Genomic DNA, 23888 nt, shown 5'->3' on the forward strand with positions numbered 1-23888 from the left:
CGATGATGAAATTCGTTGCTAACGCTTTTAAAAGTCGCTTTTTATCGATTTTATTGATTCATTGTTGCAGCCCTAGATACAATACTCGTTTTTAAAAGTATTGATACAGTGCCACCACCAGTGGCACCTAAACAGTTATTCATCTAAAGTGCAGAGTAGAGGACAATGCACTTTCTGAACACTGTGTGATTGAATAATTCTGTGCTCTTTTCAGTTTCAGACTTTTTTTTATTTGTTACAGGTGCAGCTGCTGAGAATTATTTTAGTTTCTTAACCGGTTTGGCTTGTGTCATTGTTATGTGTGCAAAGCATAGCCAAGGAAGGAACACTTAATTTAAATTTTATAAGTTTTTTTTATCAAGCTTGCTTAATATTGTGCACAGCATACAACCTTTATTTATTGTATTTTATTTATTAGTGAAAATATTTCAGTAGAATTTCGGAGTCTTTGTTTTTATCCTTGTGGTATCGAAAATGGTATCGAGTATTGAATATTTTCCTTAGTATCGGTATCGAGTTGAAAAGTTTAGTATCGTGACAACCCTAGCATCCTGTCCCTGTCATGATTTTAAATGAAGAGTCCCAAAATTGTCCTTTTTTGATGGTCGCCCCTAATAATATCTCATCAAATGATCGTGTACAGACATTTGTTTTGATGTCATGATAGAAACAGACGTACAGATGCTTATTTTACCAATGAATGTAAAACAAGATGGAATTTATTCCAAGAAGGTTAAGAGAGATATTTGGTTTGAATAAGTTTGTTTAGTTATTTTAAACTGGTTGTCTAAATCGAAATCAAGGATAGATGGTCATCCCACAGGATGTTCTAACACTTCAGATGGCAGTAAAACATCAATAATTGAAATGTTTGGAAAACTAAGGTTTGGTTTGTGTGCTGTGTTGGTTTTTCCAGACCGCCTGCAGGATTATGTTGGAAAAGAGGAGGATTTCTCTGACCAGCAGTTCTGTGGACAGGAGAGGAATTCCAGTTTGGACCAAGAGGAACCAGAACCTCTGCAGATAAAAGAAGAGCAGGAAGAACAAGAACATCCCTGGACTAAAGAGGAAACCATGGAGCTCCCCATAATTCAGCATGAAGAGCAGCTTGTTCTGAAGCAGGAGACCGAAGACCGAATGGAGGAACCTTTCCAAGGTTTGACATTTGGAGAAATCTTTCCAAAAAAAGAACATTTAATGGATCACACGAGCACTCACTCAGGTGAGAAGATTAATCAATGTCTGTCCTGTGGAAAAAGCTTCTCTCAGAAATTAAATCTTGTTACACACATCAGACTTCATACAGGTGAGAAACTATTTCCCTGTACTATTTGTTAACAAAAGGTTTACTGTAGAAAGTAATTTGACTAAACACACAAGAGATCATACTGGTGAGAAGCTGTTTGAATGTTTGTCTTTGGGACAAACCTTTATCTTAAAATCTGGCCCTAATGAACACATGAGAATTCACAGCAATGAGAAGCCTTTCTCCAGTTCTATTTGTAGCAAACAGTTTACTCTAAAAGGTAAGTTAACTGAACACTAGGGCTGTCACAATAACCACACCAATGAAATATGGCGATATCAAGAAGCTCACCGCGCTACAAAACCAGCCACCGCCATCATCCCATCTTGGGACAACAGTTGAGAAGGAAACAATGGCAGCTGCACTGATATCAAAATCAAATGTTACTTCGCTCCTTTGGGAGCATTTTGGTTTTCAGCCAAAGGAAAAGGGGGAGTCTGACAATTTAAATAATGCTATTTGTAAAATCTGCGGCAAAACGGTTCAAGTAAAACGTGGAAACACACCGAATTTAAGGGCTCATCTAGCTAGCTACCACCCAGCTGTTACGGAGCGGCTACCGCCGCCTCCTGCCACACAGAGTGGTGGGGCGGCTCATGACGGTGCCAGCCGACAGCTTGGAGTCGGCGAAGCCTTTGCTCGAGTCGCTAAGTACAGCAGAGACAGTGACGGACATAAACAGCCGCTGTTACACGGTACCGGGTTGAAGAAATGCTGCCATTTTCCACTGTGGAGAAACCTGCATTCTGGTCGCTCCTCCGAGCGCACCGTCCCAGAGGGTTTTCAGTGTCGCTGGAAATGTTGTCACCCCTCTCAGATCCTCTCAAACAGCATCAGGTTAACATGCTGGTTTTCCGTTAATGCCGCATATTGCGATATTTAGCCTCCTTGAATAATCGCAGGGGGAATTCCTCAACCGTGACAGCCCTGCTGAACACATGAGAATTCATACTTGTGAGAAGCCTTTCATATGCCTGTCCTGTGGAAAAAGCTTCACTCAGAAATGCAATCTTAATGCACACAACAGAATTCATTCCCCATGATCCTCTCTGCTGTTTTCACTAGGGCTGCAACTAACGATTATTTTAAAAATCGATGAATCGCCCGATTTTTTTTTCCTGATTAATCGATGAATCGGACAAAAAGTATTTTTTTATATTAACCTCTTTATTCCAAAATAAACATTTTAGACAGAACAAACAAGCACACAAGTGCAGGTTGCTCATTAACTGTACTGGTGCAATATGAAAAATAAATGTTTGTGTTAAAACTACGCAAACTTACATGAGAAATGTGGCTGTACATCCACAAAATATAGGCTACTTTGTTTCATAAAGTGCCTAAAAAGACATTTTTGTTTTTAAAAGCCCCTAAGGGGTTCAAACAATAGGTCCCCCCATTTCAACAAATGAGTTTTTTTTAGACTAGAAGAGTTCTGCCTTTTAAGATAGGAAAGTATAGCAGTTAAAGTTGCTACTTGAGAAAATACTGAACCATAGAGATAAAAATAGCCCTGTGATTCAAATTATAAATTGTATTTGGAATAAAAATTAGAGAACTAGGGGTGCTAAAAAACACATCCTCCAAAGACCGATATTTACATGGAAATGTGGTAATAATTAATTGACATATTACTGATCTTGCTGGATTTTATTCTGCTTTACTTCCATAAATTGCAGGATCTTCTTTACTTTATCTTTGCCTGAAGATTTAAACTTTAAAAGCCTTGCCCTCATAATTTGCAAGTTAATTTATTTATAAAGAAAATATAAACGCTGCTTAAGCTAATTCAAATGAAATTAAAAGTAAAATCACTGTCTGTAACCTAGTAACAAGGTAAGGAAAGCATCAGATGAGCTACCTGAAAAACAAACATGGTCGCTCACCCTGCTGATCAGCTCTATTCACAGCCATCGAAGGCTCCAGCATGTTTTCTTTTCAGGTGCTGCATCATAACAGTGGTGCTTCCGTGCCATGTTCATTTGTTTTTACAAAAGTTGCATGTTATGACTTTTTTTCGCTTTACAAAGCGCAGGATATTTTAATTATTGTGATCAATTTACGCCGTCAATCCCGGCGCATGTGCGCTTCATTTGCAATCCTGCGGCTCTGACTGCAGCGCTGAGAGGGACTCATGCGAGAGCGCCGCGGGAGAATAGGGTTGGGATGGGGGAGTCGCCCCACGGCAATGACTACGGCGGCGGATGACGCTTTAATCGCGCGACACAACTAATCAATGATGAAATTCGTTGCCAACGCTTTTAAAAGTCGATTTTTATCGATTTTATCGATTCATTGTTGCAGCCCTAGTTCTCACCTTCTTCCAGTCTGAGGCGCTGCAGCCTCCACACCACACAGTGAGACAGCTGGTCAGAACGCTCTCTATGGTGCTTCTGTAGAAGGTGGTGAGGATGGGTGGGGGCAGGTGGGCTCTCCTCATCCTCTGCAGGAAGAACATGCGCTTCTGTGCCCTTTTGACCAGTGAGGTGGTGTTTACATTCCAGGTGAGGGTGTCTGTGATGTGCACCCCCAGGAATTTGGTGCTGTTGACCATCTCTACAGCTGAGCTGTCGATGACCAGTGGAGCGTGGTTAGGACGGTTCTTCCTGAAGTCAAAGATGATCTCCTTGGTCTTCTCCACGTTCACGATCAGGCTGTTATCTTTGCACCAGTCCACCAGCTGCTCCACCTCCTCTCTGTAGTGCAGGTCGTTGTCGTCTCTGATGAGGCCCACCACCGTGGTGTCGTCTGCAAACTTCACCATGTGATTGGTGGTGAACCTGGGGACGCAGTCATGTGTCAGCAGGGGGCTCAGGACGCAGCCCTGAGGGGAGCCTGTGCTTAGACTGATGACATCAGAGGTGTTCTGTCCGACCCGGGCTGACTGAGGTCTGTTGGTGAGGAAGTCTAGCAGCCAATAGCAGACCATTTGCCCATAAACAGCAATAGAAATGCAGCAGGTGCTCTGCTGACTTAATGGCACCTTGTGGCAGCTGCATGCCACTGCAGCTCCCAAAGGTTCCAGAGGACCTGCCATTAGTTATGGCAGCGGGACTGCTGGCATTGTAATTTTGGGTGTGATAGATTAACTGGTTGTTGCAGCTGGAAACCGCTGATGTTTCTTAAAGACAGGTGGATGCATCCATGCCACCACCTGTACTTACAATGTAATGAACCCGTTTACAGAATATCACAAATCCAAGCTCCCTGATATATTTCTGTGTCCACTGAGGATGAATGTGTTTGAATCACTAACTTGGATCTCATGTTGGGAAGGTTAATGCTGATCAGACCCAGATCAGCGAGCGACACAGAAATCACCTTAACATTACACAGGGATTAAAATATTTCCGTCTCCAAGCAATTTCTCGTCGGTAAAAAAACAATCACTCAAAAATAAATTGATGGTAAATAAAAAAAAAAGGCAATTGAAATCCCTCTTTCACTTGTCAGCCAATGGTAACAAAGGAATGTCCTGAAACCAACAGTATAAGCCAATCAAAAGAAGAAGGGGGAGGGTCTTAGGAAAGCATGTACCTCCTCCTCTCGTTTCTTGCTCAAGTCGCCAGATAAATAGCGTTTTAATGTTCTCTAAATGCCAGACTGAATTTCATCTACCTATTAACCAGTTAAGGACAACGCTTAGAAGCAAAACTGGGTATCAAAAGAAATTTGGTACATGCAGGTGGTAGATATAGATGCACTTTTGCCATCTTCTGGCCATTTTTTGGTAATGAATTTTTAAAAGTCAACTTTACTCTTCAACCAGTCATGCAATCTCTGATCCCATGCCCGCACACACCCCTGGCATGGCTTGAAAATACACACACGCATATATATTAGGGATGGAACAGCTTATGAAAACCGTGCGAACCGTTCGGTTCAACTGTCTCAGTTCGATATGCGTGTGTTTCGTTCGGTTCATGCGCTGATCCTTTTTCCCATAGGCGAAGCGTGTACACTTCAGAGCAGCAGGTGGCGGTACTGCGACCAAAGCCAACCACCAGTAGTAAACAAGAAGAAGAAGCAAAGCAGCGTAGCCGGGAGCATAAAAAAATCAGTTGTTGTGGAGAATTGTGTGGGTATGGTGAGTGGGAAAGAACAGGAGTTGGAAGTAGGGTTGCCAGATGTCCGGCTTTAGGGCAGACAGTCTGGATTTTCATTGCACTGTCCGGCGTCCGGCGCTACATGCAGCCTGACGTGTATTTGTCCTCCTTTACCCCCAGATTCCACATACTCCGTCAGCGCTCCGCTCACGTACGTCATGCAGAGTACTTGTCTGTCATGTAAATCAATGAGAGCTGTTCCACATCCTCCGCTCGTCACCGCCCACGTACGTCTTCTCCATCCTTCACCATCAAAATACGGAGCTGAGCTATTTTTTGCTCCCCTCCGGTCCGTCCAGATCAAGACCTGCTATTGCAATCACACCAAACAGAAAAAAGAATGTAGAGAAGACCCTGTTTGTCAAATTAAATTACCGTATTTTCACGACCTTAAGGCGCACCGTACTAAAAGGCGCACTCTCAGTTATGTGTGCCATTTCTGTATTTAACACACACATAAGGCGCACCGGACTATAGGGCGCGTTTTTTATATACCGGTACATGTCCTCTACTACCTTTAAATACCTCTACTGCGCATTTAAAAATACAGCGGGGGCAAAACTGAGTATGACTGTGCTTTATTCATGTATTTATCACAAAGTATTAATCAAACCTGGCAGCTGGCTGTGAGACAGACACATCGCAGATGACACAGCGCTGTGATCACTCCTAAATTAACTTAAAATCCTGAAACCTGCCGACGGAATATGTTTGCTTTTATTACCGGTATCCTGGTGCCTGCAGTTTAAATTATTTAGATGAAAAACACCTGCCAGCAGCCGCGGTGAACCTGGAGGCTACCCAGCCTAGAGGCTGCTGTTGAAGGGATTTCTACTGTCGGTGTACCACTGGTATGTGGGGGTCTGAGCGCCTCCGACAGAAATAGATAATCTGGATGAACTGACTGCAATTATGAAGTTTTCAGGTGGACTTTCTCACTTAAAAACATATTAAAACTACTTTATTCCCACTGATCACAGCAAATATAGCTGCAAGATTTAGATTATTTAGATGAAAAAACACCTGCCAGCAGCCGCGGTGAAGAGGAGGAGACCCGCCCAGAGGCTGCTGTTGAATTAAGTTTTCAGGTAGAAAAATAGAGCGGGAGCAAAACTGAGTATGATTGTGCTTTATTCATGTATTTATTACAAAGTATTAATCAAACCCATCGAAGTCATCATCCTCTGTTTCTGAATTAAACAGCTGCGCTAAATCAGACATGCCAATTTCCCCTTCTTCGCTGTCAGTCACTTTCCGTGCAGCGCAGCTCCTCAGAAATAATGCCGGCTTTTGCAAAAGCTTGAAGAACAGAGCCAGCAGACACATTGAGCATTTATTTATTTCTGTATTTATTTTTAAATATGGCAGAGTCGGTCCTTCATAAGTCCAAGCATCTACAATCCATCCGCAAACTGTGGCGTAACTTGCCCGGCGCTGCCTTCCACTTATCCTGAAACTGTGGTCTCCGTCGGTCGTCCATCGCTCCCACGCCGCTCGCAGCCTTACTTTGAACGGCCGCTTCACATCGATGTCGGGCGGTTGAAGTTCCTTTGTCAGACCCCCCGGGATAACGGCGAGCACAGCGTTCATTGATTCACCTTTTTTTTTACATCAGCAGTGAGATGGGCACGCAGCGATGGTGATGCGTGGAAAAAAACACCTGGTCTCCTCACATAGGCTACACCTCCCTCAGCCACGCTTTCATCATCTCCTCATCCATCCAGCCTTTTTCATTTAATATCATATGTCATCAGAGCGCTGTGTCTGTCTCGCTGTCAGCTCCCAGATCAGCTTCTCTGATTGGTTGATGCGGCGTGTCCAGCAGCAAAACTTCAATTTTTCCATCTCGAGCAACAGCAGCGCGTTGGCGGTGCGTCAGATGCTTAAACGCTCCCGACGTGCTGCACCTGCGGCTCAAAACGTGCTGCGGGACCTTTTGCTGCACCTATACGCGCGTCAACCATTGACTTTGCATGTAAACTCGCTGCTTCTGCTGCACCTGCTGGGTCCGGTTCACACCGATGTCGAGTGGTTGAACAGCGAGCACAGGGTTAATTTGTTTCCCCATGTTTTTCACATCAGCTGTGAGATGGGCACGCATGGAGTCACAGATTAATGGTGATGGTGATGAGTGGAAAAAAAACACCTGGTGTCCTTACAATCAGCCACTCTTTCATCATCTCCTCAATGAGGTGGCCTCAAAAGTTGTAGTTACAACACACATAGGGCGCACCGCACATTTTTAGGGGAAAAAAAGACGTTTAAGTGCGCCTTATAGTCATGAAAATACGGTATAGTAAAAACAGATCGGTAACTAGAAATTAGAGCATAGTTCGTATATATTCCCAAAAACTAAGAGCAATTAATTAAATAATTGGATGCAGACTATTGTTGCTTCAACAGACCAGGAAGAAGTTGTGAGATTCTAGAGCGCATCTCACAACTTTAAAAGAAAATTCTTATTGCAGGAATGGATGAAGAGATGATGAGTTTGGAAGCAGAGAACAAACAGAGTTCATACAAACTATGTATGATCCTAGTTATCCCTGTTACAAAAATCCACAACAGAAAGAAAATATTTGGGCAGAAACTGAACATCTGCTGGATGATGATGGGGATTTTTTTAAATATGTCATATTAAAATAAACGTTCACAGGGTTTATACAGGAATGAGGAACTATAATTTAATGCTCTTTAAATGCTATTAGAAATAATTTTAATGCCATCAACAAGTATCATGTACACAAGGTATTAGTTTACATGAAAAAAGGAGCTGTAAGCACAGTTCCATGACTCAAGTTTGTATTTTTAAATATATATATATATATATATATATATATTAGGGCTGGGCGATAATTCAATAGCGATATATATTGATCGATAGACGTGTGGCGCAATAGAAAAAAAGAGTGTCGATAAAAGTTTGATTAAAAAAAACGCAGTTTTCCTTCCTTCTCATTGTAGCCTAGCATGTAGGTTTAAGCTAGTCACTACTTCCTCCCAACCAATCACAATCGCGGACCCAGGCACGCCGTGACAAAGCGCCGCCCTCTCAAACCACAACACAGAGCACATGAAGATGTTGCAGCAAGGAGAGGCGGAGGAAACTGTTCCAAAGAAGGGTTTTTGTAGTTTGCTAGTTTGGCAGTATTTTGGTCATGGCAAGTCGGACAAAAAACAAACCACAGTCATCTGTAAAATGTGTCGGGAACCAGTGAAAACCAGTCTGATAACACAACCAACTTTTTTTTTTATTATTCTCTCAGCCGCTCACACCCTCAGGAGTACGAGCTGTGTAGGCCCCGGCGCGGCTCTCCTCCGAGGAATCTTCGGGAATTTCGGGAAAATATATATATATATATTTTCAGTTCTGGACAGTTTCCCACGTAGTTCTAACAATTGAGAGAAAAATGCTGAGGGGCCAGCAAATTCAAAGTAATAACTCCGGTTAAAGCAGGAAGCTAATGTTATGCCAATATGCCATGATCATACTTTTTGGACATTGGGAAGCAGTGTCCATATTTCATCCTGATAGGATGACCAGAGAAGAATACGCAGCTTTGGTGAATAACAGCTGGGGGACTTCAGCAGCCCCCCCTTTTTCAGCCAAAGCAGCCACATGGAAGTCACAGAGGTGTGACCAACCACTACCCCCCTCTGTGAGGGCAGAACAAAACCACAGAGCACACAGGACTCTTTTTCTCTTTTGCCTCTTCTCCTCTTCACTTTTTCTCCCTCGTCTGATCCAGCCTGCTTCTGCTCCTGCTCTCAAAGCTGGGGCCCACTGTGGCCCACAGTGGAGATGCAGGCCCCAGGGAAACCAGATCCCCAGAACCATCAAGGATGAGTCAGAACTCTTCAGAACCTAACTGCTGCAAACAGAACCTTTGCAACACATTTCTCTTGAGTTTCAGAACTTACAGAGCCAAACTGGATGAAGACCATGCCCTGCTGTGAGACTGAGACAATGAGTCCCTGACTGCAGAGCTGCAAAACTGGATGAAACTCAAGCTTTCCAAACGGACATGGAAAAAGGTTTGCAGGTCTGGCATGATTAGGGACAGAACAAGCAATGTGTCTTTTGATGATGCTAATCATATCGTGTGTTTACTGCTCAGTAAAGACAACGCTAATTGATGCTAAAGAATGGACTGCATGCTACGCTATGCTACAGGAATATGTGTTGAGCAGTTGCTAAAGCTTAGACAAGCTTTATTCACTAAGGATTTAAACACTGATATAACATTCGTGTTCACGTGTTCCTCAAATGCTCATTACATTTCCATTACCAAGTATGACCAAGAGTCATTTAGTGGAAGCCTGATGTCTATTCGCTGCTAGCTATTTCAAAGAGGGCAAAGAATCATTTAACTAAAGGTTTTTGGTTCTTGATTAAGCAAATCATTCAATAAGACATTATTTGGCCAAATAATGTTTTATTCACCTCATGGATTTGCATTGTGAATTGGTCTGAAAACATTCCAATTTCTTTAAAATTAGTGAAAAGCTAATTTGATCATATCCCAAATTCTTCCAGATAAACTTTGGTTTCAAACACAAAATCCATCTTAAACTGTAATATGTTTTTCAACCGTTTTCCCCTTCCTCTTTGTACATAGTAGTTAGTTTAGTTTAGTTGAGTTTTACTAGTCTTAGTTGAGAATGTTAAACTGAAATACGTTTGACGTGGAGCTGAATGAATTTTGTTAATAAAATCTTATATTTTGAACAGAAGTTGTGGTGAATTTATTCCATGTATGTGCAGAAATAACTGTTTGACCATGATTAGTGCTCGAATCACTCTTTCATCTATTGTTCTAACACACAGTTAGTAGGACTGTGTGTCATAAACAGTATATAACAGCTGAAATAATATCTGATTAAATAAGATATTTTACCACCCCTACAGGGGAGGGCAATAAACATCTTAAAGTATCAGAAACATAAATTCCCAGCGGGCTGGGAATAGAATTTAAGTATAGAATCACAACACTAAGCTGAACCATAACGAGGTGCCAGCAGCACCTCTAGAAGAATAGGGGTGAGAAAAAATACCCCATAGAAATGCTAGGCTAAAGGGTGAGTTGATTTGGGTTTTTGTTCTTGTTGAGAGGAGTTTACATGGTAGCCTACTCCTACAATCTTTTAATTACCACAAGCTGGTGGTGTACTATTCCCACCCAAATAGGGTATTCTATTTATTTATTTGTTATATTTATTTTGGTCACTTTAGTCCAGTGGTTCTCAAACTTTTTCTGTCATTCCCCACTTTGGACAAGGGGGAATTTTCAAGCCCCGCCCCAACACAATGCTAATGAAATATGAAACAATCTTAAAATGTTCCAATTTTTTTGAAGTAACAAGTAGTATCTAAATACAAACTATCTACATCAAATAACAGCAAGCTCAAAAATAAAGAAAATAAAAATGCAGCTGTGTCAAAATTTGTATCAAGCTCAAAGATAGAAAAAATTAAAGTGCCACTCTGCAATCTGTTAATAAAAGAAAAGAAGTGAAATCCATCTGGCAATACAGGTCTATTTATCCCTGCATTAGTGGCTGCAATGAGCCTGTTTTGCATTGCACAGTTTCTCAAAACGGGGTTGCAGGCTTGATACTGCCACTCTCAAGTCATGCTTTGTTTTCAGTGAAGCAACAGCTGAAAAGCCCATCTCACAGAGATATGATGTGGCAAAGGGAAGAAGAATGCACACAGCTCTCTGCCCGATGAGTGGATACTCCCTCTCCACTCCAAACCAGAAACATGAACATGTGGCTGCGTGAATCAAACGCCGTTATTCATTTAAGATAAAATATTTCAAATTCAGTTATTTATGATCAACCTGCGCCGTCAATCCCGGCGCATGTGCGCTTTATTTGCAGTCTGGACGCTGAGGGTAAACATGCTGTGTCCCTTACTGCAGCGCTGAGAGGGACTCCTGCGATAGCGGGGGAGAACGGGGTTGGGAGGGAGGAGGCGCCGCACGGCAGCACCTGCCGCTGGAGGACAAGAAAAGGAACGATACGTGCTTTTAAGAGTCTCCAAAAGTCGCTAGATTTGTTGCTAGTCGCTTTTTTGAAAAAGAGTCGCTGGAGGGGTCTGAAATATAGCGACAAAGTCGCTGAGTTGGCAACACTGGGGCGAGAAAGTTTATTCCGTTACAAATAATATGCCGACGTCACGTCAATCATTATTTCCAGTAATATCATCAGTTCCAGGTGAAATTTTTCTCATATCTAATGTTCTTTTAATTAGACTGCATGTAGGCTAGTAATGATTACTTTGTGGGTTTGATTGGTCTAAAAAGCGGCAACATACAGCTATAAGGACAGTTTGCATTTATAGTCACACACACACACACACACCGGAACTTGGCGCGCCCCACCTGTCACGTCTCAATTCCCCACCAGTGGGTCGCGCCACACACTTTGAGAACCGCGGCTTTAGTCTATTCGTTGTCAGTATTTAATAACATAACTCAGGTCTCTTAAGTTATTTTTCTTTAAAACAATTCTGTTATGGTTAAAAAAGTTGGTTAAATAAATATTTAATTGGAAGTCTGTGTTTGTGTTCTTTATTTAAATTAAATCATTTAGCAATATCATAAAAAGTCCAGGCAGAGCTGCACATAAAATATGGTTTCAAATCTTGTCAATAATTATCGATATCGATCAATACGCATTTTTTTTTATCGATAAGCTTTTTTACTATATCGCCCAGCCCTAATAAAAAAAAAAAAAAAAAAAAAAAATACATATATATAGATATATATATATATATAGATATATATATATATAGATAGATAGATAGATAGATAACACGGTGAAAAAATTGTCACTTTTAAAACACCACAATGTAGGGTTGTCAAAAATATCGATTCTCAAAAAAGTATCGATACTGAAATGTTGTATCCGGATACAATACTCGTTTCTAAAAGTATCGATACAGTGCTACCACCAGTGGCATCTAAGCAGTCATTCATTTAAAGTGCAGAATAGTGAAAAATGCACTTTCTGAACACTGTGTGATTGAATGATTCTGTGCACTTTTCAGTTTCAGACTGTTTTTATGTAACAGGTGCAGCTGCTGAGAATTATTTTTGTTTCTTAACCGGTTTGGCTAATGTCATTGCTATGTGTCCAAAGCATAGCCAAGGAAGGAACACTTAATATTAATTCTATAAGTTTTTTATCAAGCTTGCTTCATATTGTGCACAGCATACAACATTTATTGTATTTATTTATTGTATGTTATTTATTAATGAAATTATTTCTGTAGAATTTAGGAGTCTTTATTTTTATCCTTGTGGTATCGAAAATGGTATCGAGTATTGAATATTTTTCTTAGTATCGGTATCGAGTTGAAAAGTTTAGTATCCTGACAACCCTACCACAATGTATTAAATAAATACAAATGCTGGGAACCAATTCTTTTTTTACAGTTCTTTAATATTTTGTTCTATTCAGCTACACACGCATCCTCTTTAAACTACTAAGAATTGTGCTATAAATGTGACTTTACCCGATTCTTATGTACACCTTAGTAATTTATTGATATGCCGCACAATGTCCTCCTTTTTGGTGCTATAGAAATGGCCACCCTACACTGTTAAAAAAGTAAATGGCAATTGTTGTTCTAACACACAATTGTATTGTAATCCGACTCAGAAATATAAATTTGACATCTAACAAATAAATACACGTTTGCCCAACTCAAATTCTCAGAAGTTGGTTTAACAAGGAGTTTTAAATCGCCTATACAAGATTTTTTGAGTTCCCTCAACTGTAAACTCATGGGCATGCGCACTGCTTATGTTCATGGACACGCCCACTACGGTACGGGGTTTCCTATCCCTTTCTTCAAGTGCACAGCCTTTTTCCCTCGTGTTTGAGAAGATTGGCGGACATTGTGCTTTTATGCATCTGGAGAACCACGGAGGAACGACCCTGGGACCTTACCAGTTTTCTGAATCTTTTCTTTTCCCGGTGAGTGCTGCAAAGTACAGACAGTTAGCGGTTAGCTCCGTGAGTTAGCATTCCCTCGTGGTGTATTGCCACCGAGTTGAAGCATGAGTTCACATGTTTTTCACGTTCTGACGAAAGGAAAAGCCGCGCATGTGCGTGTGTATTGCGCGCGTGCGTGTTTTATACCGCGCATGTGCGCGTGCGTGTTTATGTCGCGCATGTGCGGGTGAGTGTTTATGCGTAGAGAAAAGAGTGTGCCTGTTATTTTCATTGTACAAATGAAAAGAGACATTAAGTTGAGTGTAATAAGTTATGAAATTTCTAAATTGTTTTATGTAGTGCAGTGTTGTTGCACTCAGGCACAGAATATTACAAGACTACATTATTTTACTTTCTTAATCCGATGTGTGTATTTACTGTTTAACTGTAATTGGTTTTATAATCATTTACTTGTGGATTTTTTGCTTTCATGATTTTATTTGCTTTACAAGAAAAACAGTGACATTAACATTTTATATGTTAACCCTGTAATGCAGCAGTTCATTTGTAATGAGTTAGAAAAGTTACATTACACACTGAAATTTATCATACTTGGAGAGATATAAACTGTACAGTTAAGAACAAGAAGTGAATGGATTTAACTAAGCCCTGTTGTGCTATGCAGGCAGGGTTTTTTGGATACCCTGGATTCTGGATTCTCTCCTTAAATGGAGATGGCGAGCCAACCGTGTGAACATCTGGATTTGGACTGAAGAGAAGGATTTGGACTAAAGGGGACTTTCTTTTCTTGCATTCATCGTCCTGTCGGAGTGGTAGGATTAAAAAGAAACAGGCTACTCAGAGATAAAAAGGGAAAAACCTTTTTCTTTTTCCGTTGGGAAACAAGACATTTTATTTCATTTTTTTTTTAAAGGGTGCACCCAATTTAAAGAGACTACAATTGAAAAAACAAACTGAAGGCCGGCCAAATTTGTAAAACTGTTATTTTTTCATATATGTTAATACACTTACTTCACAAAAAATTATCTGTGTGTTTTCCTCTTACACTGAAAAAAAAATAGAGGTTGACAGAACTTACATTTTCTAGGCAACGTGATGCATTTGGTTTTTTGAGTTTTCCTTACTTAAATTCACTGTGGTTGAGATTACAAAGATTTTTGAGTTCTGCCAACTTAGGTTTTTGGAGTGTTACATAGAAATTTTGAGTTCTACCAACTTAGGTTTTTGAGTTTCACCTTTAAGTTCTGAGTTCTATCAACTTTGTTTTATGAGTTTGACATATAGATTTTGAGTTCTACAAACTCAAATTTTGTAGTGTTATCTGTAAGTTGAGTTCTATCAACTCAGTTTTTTTAGTCCTACCAATCGTCTTCACTACCCATCATTCAACACCCAAAAATTATGTTAATACAACATTTTTATTGCTTCAAGTCAAACATTGCATCAATAGATACAGTATAAAACCATGTTCAACAACATAATCTTAACTGCACAGAGCAAAGTAACCTGGCACTGGACCAGAATGTTCTAGATTTGTAAGAGGGAGTGATGATGATGGAAAAAAAACAATAAGACACCGATTGAGTAGTTGGAAGACGCGCCAGCAGCACTTTATAGGTCTGCTGTATGGGACCACTTTGCATTTAGAGTGACCTACGATGACGGCGGAAAGAAAGTTGTGGATAAAAGTGCAACAGTGTGCAAGCATTGTGCAACACGCGTTGTACTTTACAAGACATAATAGATTTTCCTAACAATCAACATATACCAAACCGAGAACCGTGGATTTTGTGAACCGTTCCACCCCTAATGTCCTTGTGCCAAGTGCAATTATAGACATCCTTGTGCTTGAAAACAGTGTTCATGACAGATAATCTGTGCCTTTTTAACTGCTCTTTTTCTAACCGGTCACACGGTGGAATTTATGCTCCCTAAAAACATAGCCTCTGTTATCATTCAATTCAGTTTATTTATACGGCGCCAATTCACAACTCATGTCATCTTAACCACTTTATGGAGACAATTCAGTCAGATTGGTTTCAAGTTTTTTATCTAAAGAAATCCAGCTAATTACATCGACTCATTGACTCAAAGCCATTCCCTCACGCCAAGCATGCTTGTAGTGACAGTAGAGAGGAAAACTCCCTTTTAACAGGAGGAAACCTCCAGCAGAACTGGCCGGGACTGGTCTCGCTGTCCGAGGAGGTAAATAATGGCCGGTCTCTAATACAGGCCGGGGCTATAAACGTTTTTTCTGGGCATACCTCAACATTATACTTGTGGTAGTAAGTAACATACAAGTACCACAGCCCTGCGCAGCTGGACGACAGGCCCTGACTGCTGCCCGTCTGCGCGAGGAAGAAAACAGACACGCAGCAGAACATGAGGAGGAGCGCGAGTGATGAGGAGATTAAAAGGAGAGATGAAGAGGAGGAGGAAACTGAGGAGGAGGATTAAACAGAATTGGAGGATTTTTTTTTCTTTTTTACTTCAAACCAAGCGAGACATGGTAACTGTACTTTTTCAATAAATGAACCTAGTGTTTTATAGGTTCAAATAGACACAAAATCTCATTTTTATTCATTCCACTGGTAGTCTGTTTAGCTCAAATAGCAATAGAAGCCTGTCTCTAATTCTGGCCTCTTTCCAATAAAGGCCTGGACCGCGATGCACTTGAGTGAAATAAAGGCCCGGGCCTATATTAGAGGATTTACGGTAATACAATAAATATCATATATAATATAATTATTATTATATTATAATATCATAATAAAATGTTTAATATTCATATAATAATTCTTCATCATCCATCCATCTATCCATTATTTGACAGGCTTGTCCCAATTGTGGTCGCGAGGGGTGCTGGTGCCTATCTCCAGCAGTCAATGGGTGAGAGGCGGGGTACACCCTGGACAGGTCGCCAGTCCGTCGCAGGGCAACACAGAAACACACAGGACAAGCAACCATTCACACACACACTCACAAGAGGAATTTAAACAAGCCAATTAACCTAAAAGGCATGTGTTTGGACTGTGGAAGGAAGTCGGAGTACCCGGAGAGAACCCATGCATGCTCATGGAGAACATGCAAACTCCATGCAGAAAGACCCCGGGCCGGGAATCGAACCCAGAACAACCGCGCCACCGAGCAGCCCCTTATTCTTCATCATTCTTTGGTGAATTAAGGTGTCCCATTTTCTCTATTCAGGGAATTTCTTTAGTATGGGAAGTTCATATCATTATTAATAAACTTTGATTCTTCCTTGAAATTTGGCATTTCACACTATCTGTACTTACATTTTTTAATGAGTAAAAATATCACCATGAAAAACAAAATATGACAAACATTTTATTTTAAATAATTTACTGAGTTACATCCGTCACAGTACAGTAACGAGACGGAATAGTTTTAAATGGTATCAAATGTAGTGCAGAAACGTCTTTCATAGTTTACTTTTATTGCTAAAGTCTGTTTAGAATTTGCAAATGTTCATGAGGAATGCAAAATGACGCCGTTGATGAGGAGCAGAAAGGTAAATAAGACACATCTGCTGCTCGTTACTTTGCCTCTGCTGGGCTAAATGAGGGGATTGAGCCTGTCGATTCAGGTGTGTTAGAGAAGAGATGCATCTAAAAGTTACAGGATGGAAGCTCTTGAGGACTGGACTTGAGCCTCCCTGTGTTAGAGTGGACGGTACCAGGTTTATTTGAGTAAACTGGAAGTATCCTCTGTCTCCACTCTTTTGGGAGCCAATCACGTTTTATTTTCTGATTTGTTGTTGGTATTGTGTGCATACAATAAAGTAAAATCATTTACTTTAAAAACAAACATTTCATGTCCTCTTGACGAGGATCTTATTAAGGAAAGATCTCCATTGTTGTGATTCTATAGTTAAATTCTATTCCCAGCCCGCTGGGAATTTATGTTTCTGATACTTTAAGATGTTTATTGCCCTCCCCTGTAGGGGTGGTAAAATATCTTATTTAATCAGATATTATTTCAGCTGTTATATACTGTTTATGACACACAGTCCTACTAACTGTGTGTTAGAACAATAAATGAAAGAGTGATTCGAGCACTAATCATGGTCAAACAGTTATTTCTGCACATACATGGAATAAATTCACCACAACTTCTGTTCAAAATATAAGATTTTATTAACAAAAATCATTCAGCTCCAAGTCAAATGTATTTCAGTTTAACACTCTCAACTAAGACTAGTAAAACTCAACTAAACTAAACTAACTACTATGTACAAAGAGGAAGGGGAAAACGGTTGAAAAATATTACAGTTTAAGATCGATTCTGTGTTTGAAACCAAAGTTTATCTGGAAGAATTTGGAATGTGATCAAATTAGCTTTTCACTAATTTTAAAGAAATTTGAATGTTTTCAGACCAATTCACAATGCAAATCCATGAGGTGAATAAAACATTATTTGGCCAAATAATGTTTTATTAAATAATTTGCTTAATCAAGAACCAAAAACCTTTAGCTAAATGATTCTTTACCTTCTTTGAAATAGCTAGCAGTGAATAGACATCAGGATTCCACTAAATGACTCTTGGTCAGACTTGGTAATGGAAATGTAATGAGCATCTGAGGAACATATGAACACTAATGTTATATCAGTGTTTAAATCCTTAGTGAATAAAGCTTGTCTAAGCTTTAGCAACGGCTCAACACATATTCCTGTAGCATAGCATAGCATGCAGTCCATTCTTTAGCATCAATTAGCGTTGTCTTTACTCAGTAGTAAACAAATGATATGATTAGCATCATCAAAAGACACATTGCTTGTTCTGTCCCTAATCATGCCAGACCTGCAAACCTTTTTCCATGTCCATTTGGAAAGCTTGAGTTTCATCCAGTTTTGCAGCTCTGCAGTCAGGGAATCATTGTCTCAGTCTCACAGCAGGGGTCCCCTCAGTCTCACACCCAGGGCATGGTTCTCATCCAGTTTGGCTCTGTACGTTCTGAAACTCAAGAGAAATGTGTTGCAAAAGCTCTGTTTGCAGCAGTTAGGTTCTGAAGAGTTCTGACTCATCCTTGATGGTTTTGGGGATCTGGTTCCCCTGGGGCCCGCATCTCCACTGTGGGCCACAGTGGGCCCCAGCTTTGAGCGCAGGAGCAGAAGCAGGCTGGATCAGAAGAGGGAGAAAGAGAGAAGAGAGAGAATCCTGTGTGCTCTGTGGTTTTCTCTGTCCTCACAGAGGGGGGTTGGTGGTTGGTCACACCTCTGTGACTTCCATGTGACTGCTTTGGCTGAAAAAGGGGGTGCTGCAGAAGTCCCCCAGCTGTTATTCACCAAAGCTGCGTATTCTTCTCTGGTCATCCTATCAGGATGAAATATGGACACCGCTTCCCAATGTCCAAAAAGTATGATCATGGCATATGGCATAACACCATTAATTCGCAGAGAATCAGATATTTATAGGGAGAAGATTCTACAATTTTTTTATTTCTTTAATATGAGCGACATGTGAGCCTTTTTTTATATTAAATGAAGAACTACTAAAATTATTTTTAGATTACACATAAATGGATTCATCAATTCTGGGGTTTCAGTGAAACCAACCTACTGAGCCTACTAGCACGATCCGAAGCCATTCCATAGGACTGATAACCGCCAATAACGGCCATTTATTGGGATGATAACATCCAAAGCGGCTGCAAGCAGACACTTAGTATTTACTGTGAAATAGGAGACAGAATCCAACTTAGGAGGAACCCATGAGATGATGAACGGGTCCTACCTGTTAGGATAATGTTTTTAGACTTCATCTTCACCTGCTGAAGATCCTATTAGATCCTATTAGAAAGAATCCTATTATAGTGATCTATAAATGGAACAACAGAGAAGAGTGTTTAATAAATGTTAAAACGGCTGCCATACGGTACTCTATATAAACCTATGCATTAACTGGAGCAGCAATCTTCTCCCACACAATGTCCTTCTCCTTTGCAGATGTAGCGCTGTTTCTGTCTTTTAAACCCTTTTTCCAGTTTGTTTTTACATTTCTTCATTAAAATCTTTATTTCCAGTGGTGTGAAATTGAACCTTACTGTTGTCTGTCATCATGATGACTCAGCAAATTGGGGCTCCACTGATAATGGTTTTTCTTACTTGATATGCACATGTTCAGGTCACAGTGGACCTACTTACAGTTGATCAAACTAACTCACAGCAGCCTTATTGATATTGAGTTTTCAACTGCAGGCTAGATCAATTTAGAGTTGAGGGTTTAACTCTGAGCTTGTTTAAACCTGCTTTGCGAAATAGACCCCTGGCCAGTAGCAGCTGAGAAAACCATTTGACATTTTTTTTCTTTCGTTTTGTTGTTGTTTTTTTTTTTGCAAAATTGAAACTAACCTTTCTATGGGAAAACAGTGCTCTGGGACACAATGTGAGTAGAAGGCTTAATTTTATCCCTATGTTTTAAAAAAATAGCTCTCTTCTTTGGTATACATTCCACGAGGATCTAACTTATGAGGAACACCTGAGTGTCGATCATTTTTAGGAACTAAATAGAAATATTTCAAACTCATTATTTACACAGCAGCATTTTGATCAGGTGGAATTGTTTCCCAGTTTTTTTCTTAACTCTATTCAACAAGCAGTCTAATCAATAGAAACACAGATAGTGAGGATAGAACTCATCACCACTGTGGGGTCATTATTTAAACAAATTACAGGAAACCTATGGTTTTATGGCTGTTTGGAGAAATGGCTATTAAAAGGGGTCCCTATGTCCTCCAGCAGTCTAAGCCTATAGCAGCATAACTATAGAGATAGCTCAGGATAACCTGAGCCACTCTAACTATAAGCTTTATCTAAAAGGAAAATTTTAAGCTTAAAAGTAGACAGGGTGTCTGCCTCACTGACTACAAGTGGTAGTTGGTTCCACAGCAGAGGAGCCTGATAACTAAAAGATCTGCCTCGCATTCTACTTTTAGAAATTCTATGAGCCACTAGTAAACCTGCAGATTGAGAGCGAAGTGCTCTGTTAGGAACGTAAGGAACAATCATATCACTTATATCAGATGGATCCTGGTTAATTAGAGCTTTATATGTGATAAGGAGCATTTTAAATTCTTAACAGGAAGTAATGAAGAGAAGCTAGAATAGGAGAGATGTGGTGTCTGTTTTTAATTTTCATCAGGACTCTGACTGCAGCATTTTGGATCAACTAAAGGCTTTTTACTACAGTTTGTGGACTTCCTGACTGTAAAGAATTACAATAGTCCATCATTGACGTAACAATTTCATGGACTAGTTTCTCAGCATCACCCCTGGACAGGATATTTCTCTGAAGATAAAAGAAGGAAATTCTAGAAACCTCTATGATATGGGATTAAAATGGCAGCTCCTGCTCAACCTCTGACACATTGAGCTGGGGTATGTCTCTTCCAGGCAGAGGTGTACAGGAAGCGCTGCTGAGTTTAGGGTGTCTCATTACTTCCTCATTTGCCAGACAGTCACTGTGGTGTTAGATGTAAATGCTTTACTTTCCTTAATAATTGTTTGTGGGGAAATAAATTTAGGCCAGAATGAACTTCATATCTTCATGTTGCTTGATAGGATCCACTGGCTCCTCAACCTCAAGGAGAGAGTGTGGTGCTTTTATGTGAGGTGTCCTTTATTTAACCACCAATAGAACGCCTTTTTGCTGTGTTTGTCTTTCCAGACCGCCTGCAGGATTATGTTGGAAAAGAGGAGGATTTCTCTGACCAGCAGCTCTGTGGACAGCAGAGGAAATCCAGTTTGGACCAAGAGGAATCGGAACATCCGCAGATAAAAGAAGAGCATCAAAAGCCAGAACATCCCTGGATAAAAGAGGAAACCATGGAGCTCCCCATAAAAGAGCAGAGAGAGCAGCTTCTTCTGAAGCAAAAGATTAAAGATACAAGAGAGAAACCTTTCCCATGCTTGACATGTGGAGAAAACTTTCTTAAAAAGAAGCATTTAATGGTTCACATGAGAACTCACACAGGTCAGAAGTTTTATTGTATGTCCTGTGGAAAATCTTTCACAAAGAAATCTAGACTTAATACACATATGATAATTCACACAGGTAAGAAGCCTTTTTCCTGTACCATTTGTAACAAGAATTTCACTCGAAAAAGTGATTTGACTACTCACATGATAATTCACAAAGGTGAGAAGCCTTTTGAATGTCTGTCCTGTGGAAAAAGCTTCACTAAAAAATCTAATCTTTATAGACACATCAGAATTCACAGTGGTGAGAAGCCTTTTTCCTGTACCATTTGTAACAATACATTTACTCAAAAGAGTAATTTGACTTCTCACATGAGATTTCACACAGGTGTGAAACCTTTTGAATGTCTGTCCTGTGGAAGAAGCTTCATTACCAAATCTTATCTTGATAAACATATCAGAGTTCACACTGGTGAGAAACCTTTTGAATGTCTGTCCTGTGGAAAAAGCTTCACTAACAAATCTGATCTTGACAGACACATCAGAGTTCACACTGGTGAGAAGCCTTTTTCCTGTACCATTTGTAACAATAACTTTACTCAAAAGAGTCATTTGACTTCTCACGTGAGAATTCACACAGGTGTGAAACCTTTTGAATGTCTGTCCTGTGGAAAAAGCTTCACTAACAAATCTCATCTTGATAGACACATCAGAATTCACACAGGTGTGAAGCCTTTTGAATAAGTCACTGCAGTTAAATTCCACAGGAATGAAAAGTAGAGTTGTTTACCATGTTTGACTGGTGATAAAATCTCCATCTAGAAACTCCTTCACCTCATTACATTAGAAACTCACGGGTTAATGTCCTTTTTTTTTTTTAGGCAAGTTTTGAGAAAGCCATTAATCAACAACTCTGTATTAGGGTTGTCAAAAGTATTGATACTCAAACGTTGTATCCAGATACAATACTTATTTGGGTCAATGACGTATAAGGCCTTTGAGAGGCTCATTTTTAAAATACTTGAAATAATAATAAATTTGGCTATTTTCTAAACATTTGGAGTGTAGTCTACACATGCATGTGTGTGAAAACTTCAAACAAAGATATTTTAGTGCTTTTAAACTCAAATGAATCGGGCAACGACCTTAAAAAAGTCATTTGGGGCGACCTTAATTTATCTTAAAATTAATAGATTTCCTTTGCATAAGTTATATTTTAAGAAGTATCAGTAATTAATTTAACTGTTTAAGAAAGATATACTCATTTGTCCTTTCATTTATTGCAAATGATGTTAAATACATTTTTATCTATAATGGCAGTGTCAACTACATACAGCAATTACATTTTTTTTTTACTCATATAATCCATAAAACTGATTTAAAATGTGTAGATATAGTATCCACTTATTCATGTTATACCAAAGAATTATATTTCAACCAAAATGGACAGACATTATTTTTTGAATTTACTACAGAATTGAATATGGTTGGTTACCCCACATGACAAGTGGTCGCCCCACATAATGAAAAACAGCAGGAAATTAAGACTAATCAATGATTTTGATAGTTTAAACACATTTAATGAAATTTTATGAAGAATCGGCATATCCATTTCATTTGATACATTTCATAACATTAACAGTTTCCTCACTATTTCATTGGACACATAACCATCATATTAATATTTTCTATACTAATGCATGAAACGCTTAGACATAACATTGCACAGCATTTTCCTTTTTCATTTCATTAATCACTTAAACATACATTTGCATTTTTTTACGATTTCATTTAACACTTGAACATAACAGCATTCTTCAGACACATTGTAGGCATTTCTTTAACCCCAGCAATTTCTGAATGCTACCCACTCTTGGCAGGTCAACTTTGAGAAGCGTGAAGTTGCTGGCTCGGGTTCTGAAATGACAGCCTGAACATCTTTTCTAAAGTAGAACGTAACATCCAGAGTGTTTGGCCATAAGAACAAGTTCTTGTCATCAGACTGTCGCATACAGCTTATCTGGAGTTCCTCTTCCACAACCTTTAGGACCTGACCTACATATGGAAGCTCGTCGTAGGTTACTATCACAAACCTTCCACATAGATCTTGGACACTTTCTTCTTGCCTAGGTGGCTCAGGTGGAGAGCTTGAGGTGTCCTCAGGTTTCCCGGTTTGCTGTATGGTGGCTTTCAGGTCTACCATTTTTGGCTGGTAACAAGGGCATGGACTAATCTCTAAGCGCTTGCAGAAGCAAGATACTTCCCTGTGTGTTATCTTTGCAGGCTGTGATGACACAACTTGGTGTATCTTCATGGTGCCTTTTACAGCCTCCAAATTGCCAGGAATCAACTCGTCACATTTTTCAATGCTCTCACTTGTCACCCAATAGAGAGTGATACTTGAGCTTCTTTTTGTCAGCATCTCATAAAGAGCTTTTGGTGTCTGCAGCTCACCTCCTCTGTTAACATAGAGATCCGCTTCTCTCTTTATTGCCCCACCAATCCCATCTGGGGCCCCCTTTCCATGAGCTTTTTCAGAGTAATTCCAGGTCACATTTGTAAATCCTGAGAGG

General features: G+C 39.9%; 1 protein-coding gene across 3 annotated transcripts; it reads left to right on the top strand.

The window, feature by feature from the left end:
- The first annotated feature begins 776 nt into the window (after nt 1–776).
- Nucleotides 777–22498, top strand: LOC119776484 (gastrula zinc finger protein XlCGF57.1-like). Of its 3 annotated transcripts, none has more exons than XM_038274908.1 (2): nt 777–1156; nt 21065–22498. In XM_038274908.1, the coding sequence occupies exons 1-2, from the start codon at nt 868–870 to the stop codon at nt 22057–22059; spliced, it is 1284 nt and encodes a 427-aa protein (XP_038130836.1). In that variant the 5' UTR covers nt 777–867; the 3' UTR covers nt 22060–22498. The 3 variants fall into 3 exon arrangements, with proteins under 3 accessions (XP_038130836.1, XP_038130823.1, XP_038130829.1); XM_038274895.1 differs by having other exon boundaries at nt 779–1306; nt 21065–22492; XM_038274901.1 differs by having other exon boundaries at nt 785–1222; nt 21065–22488.
- The last annotated feature ends 1390 nt before the right edge of the window (nt 22499–23888 follow it).

This window comes from Cyprinodon tularosa, unplaced genomic scaffold (assembly GCF_016077235.1).
Source record: "Cyprinodon tularosa strain WSP-4 unplaced genomic scaffold, ASM1607723v1 ctg1207, whole genome shotgun sequence".
NCBI classification, from domain to species: domain Eukaryota; kingdom Metazoa; phylum Chordata; class Actinopteri; order Cyprinodontiformes; family Cyprinodontidae; genus Cyprinodon; species Cyprinodon tularosa.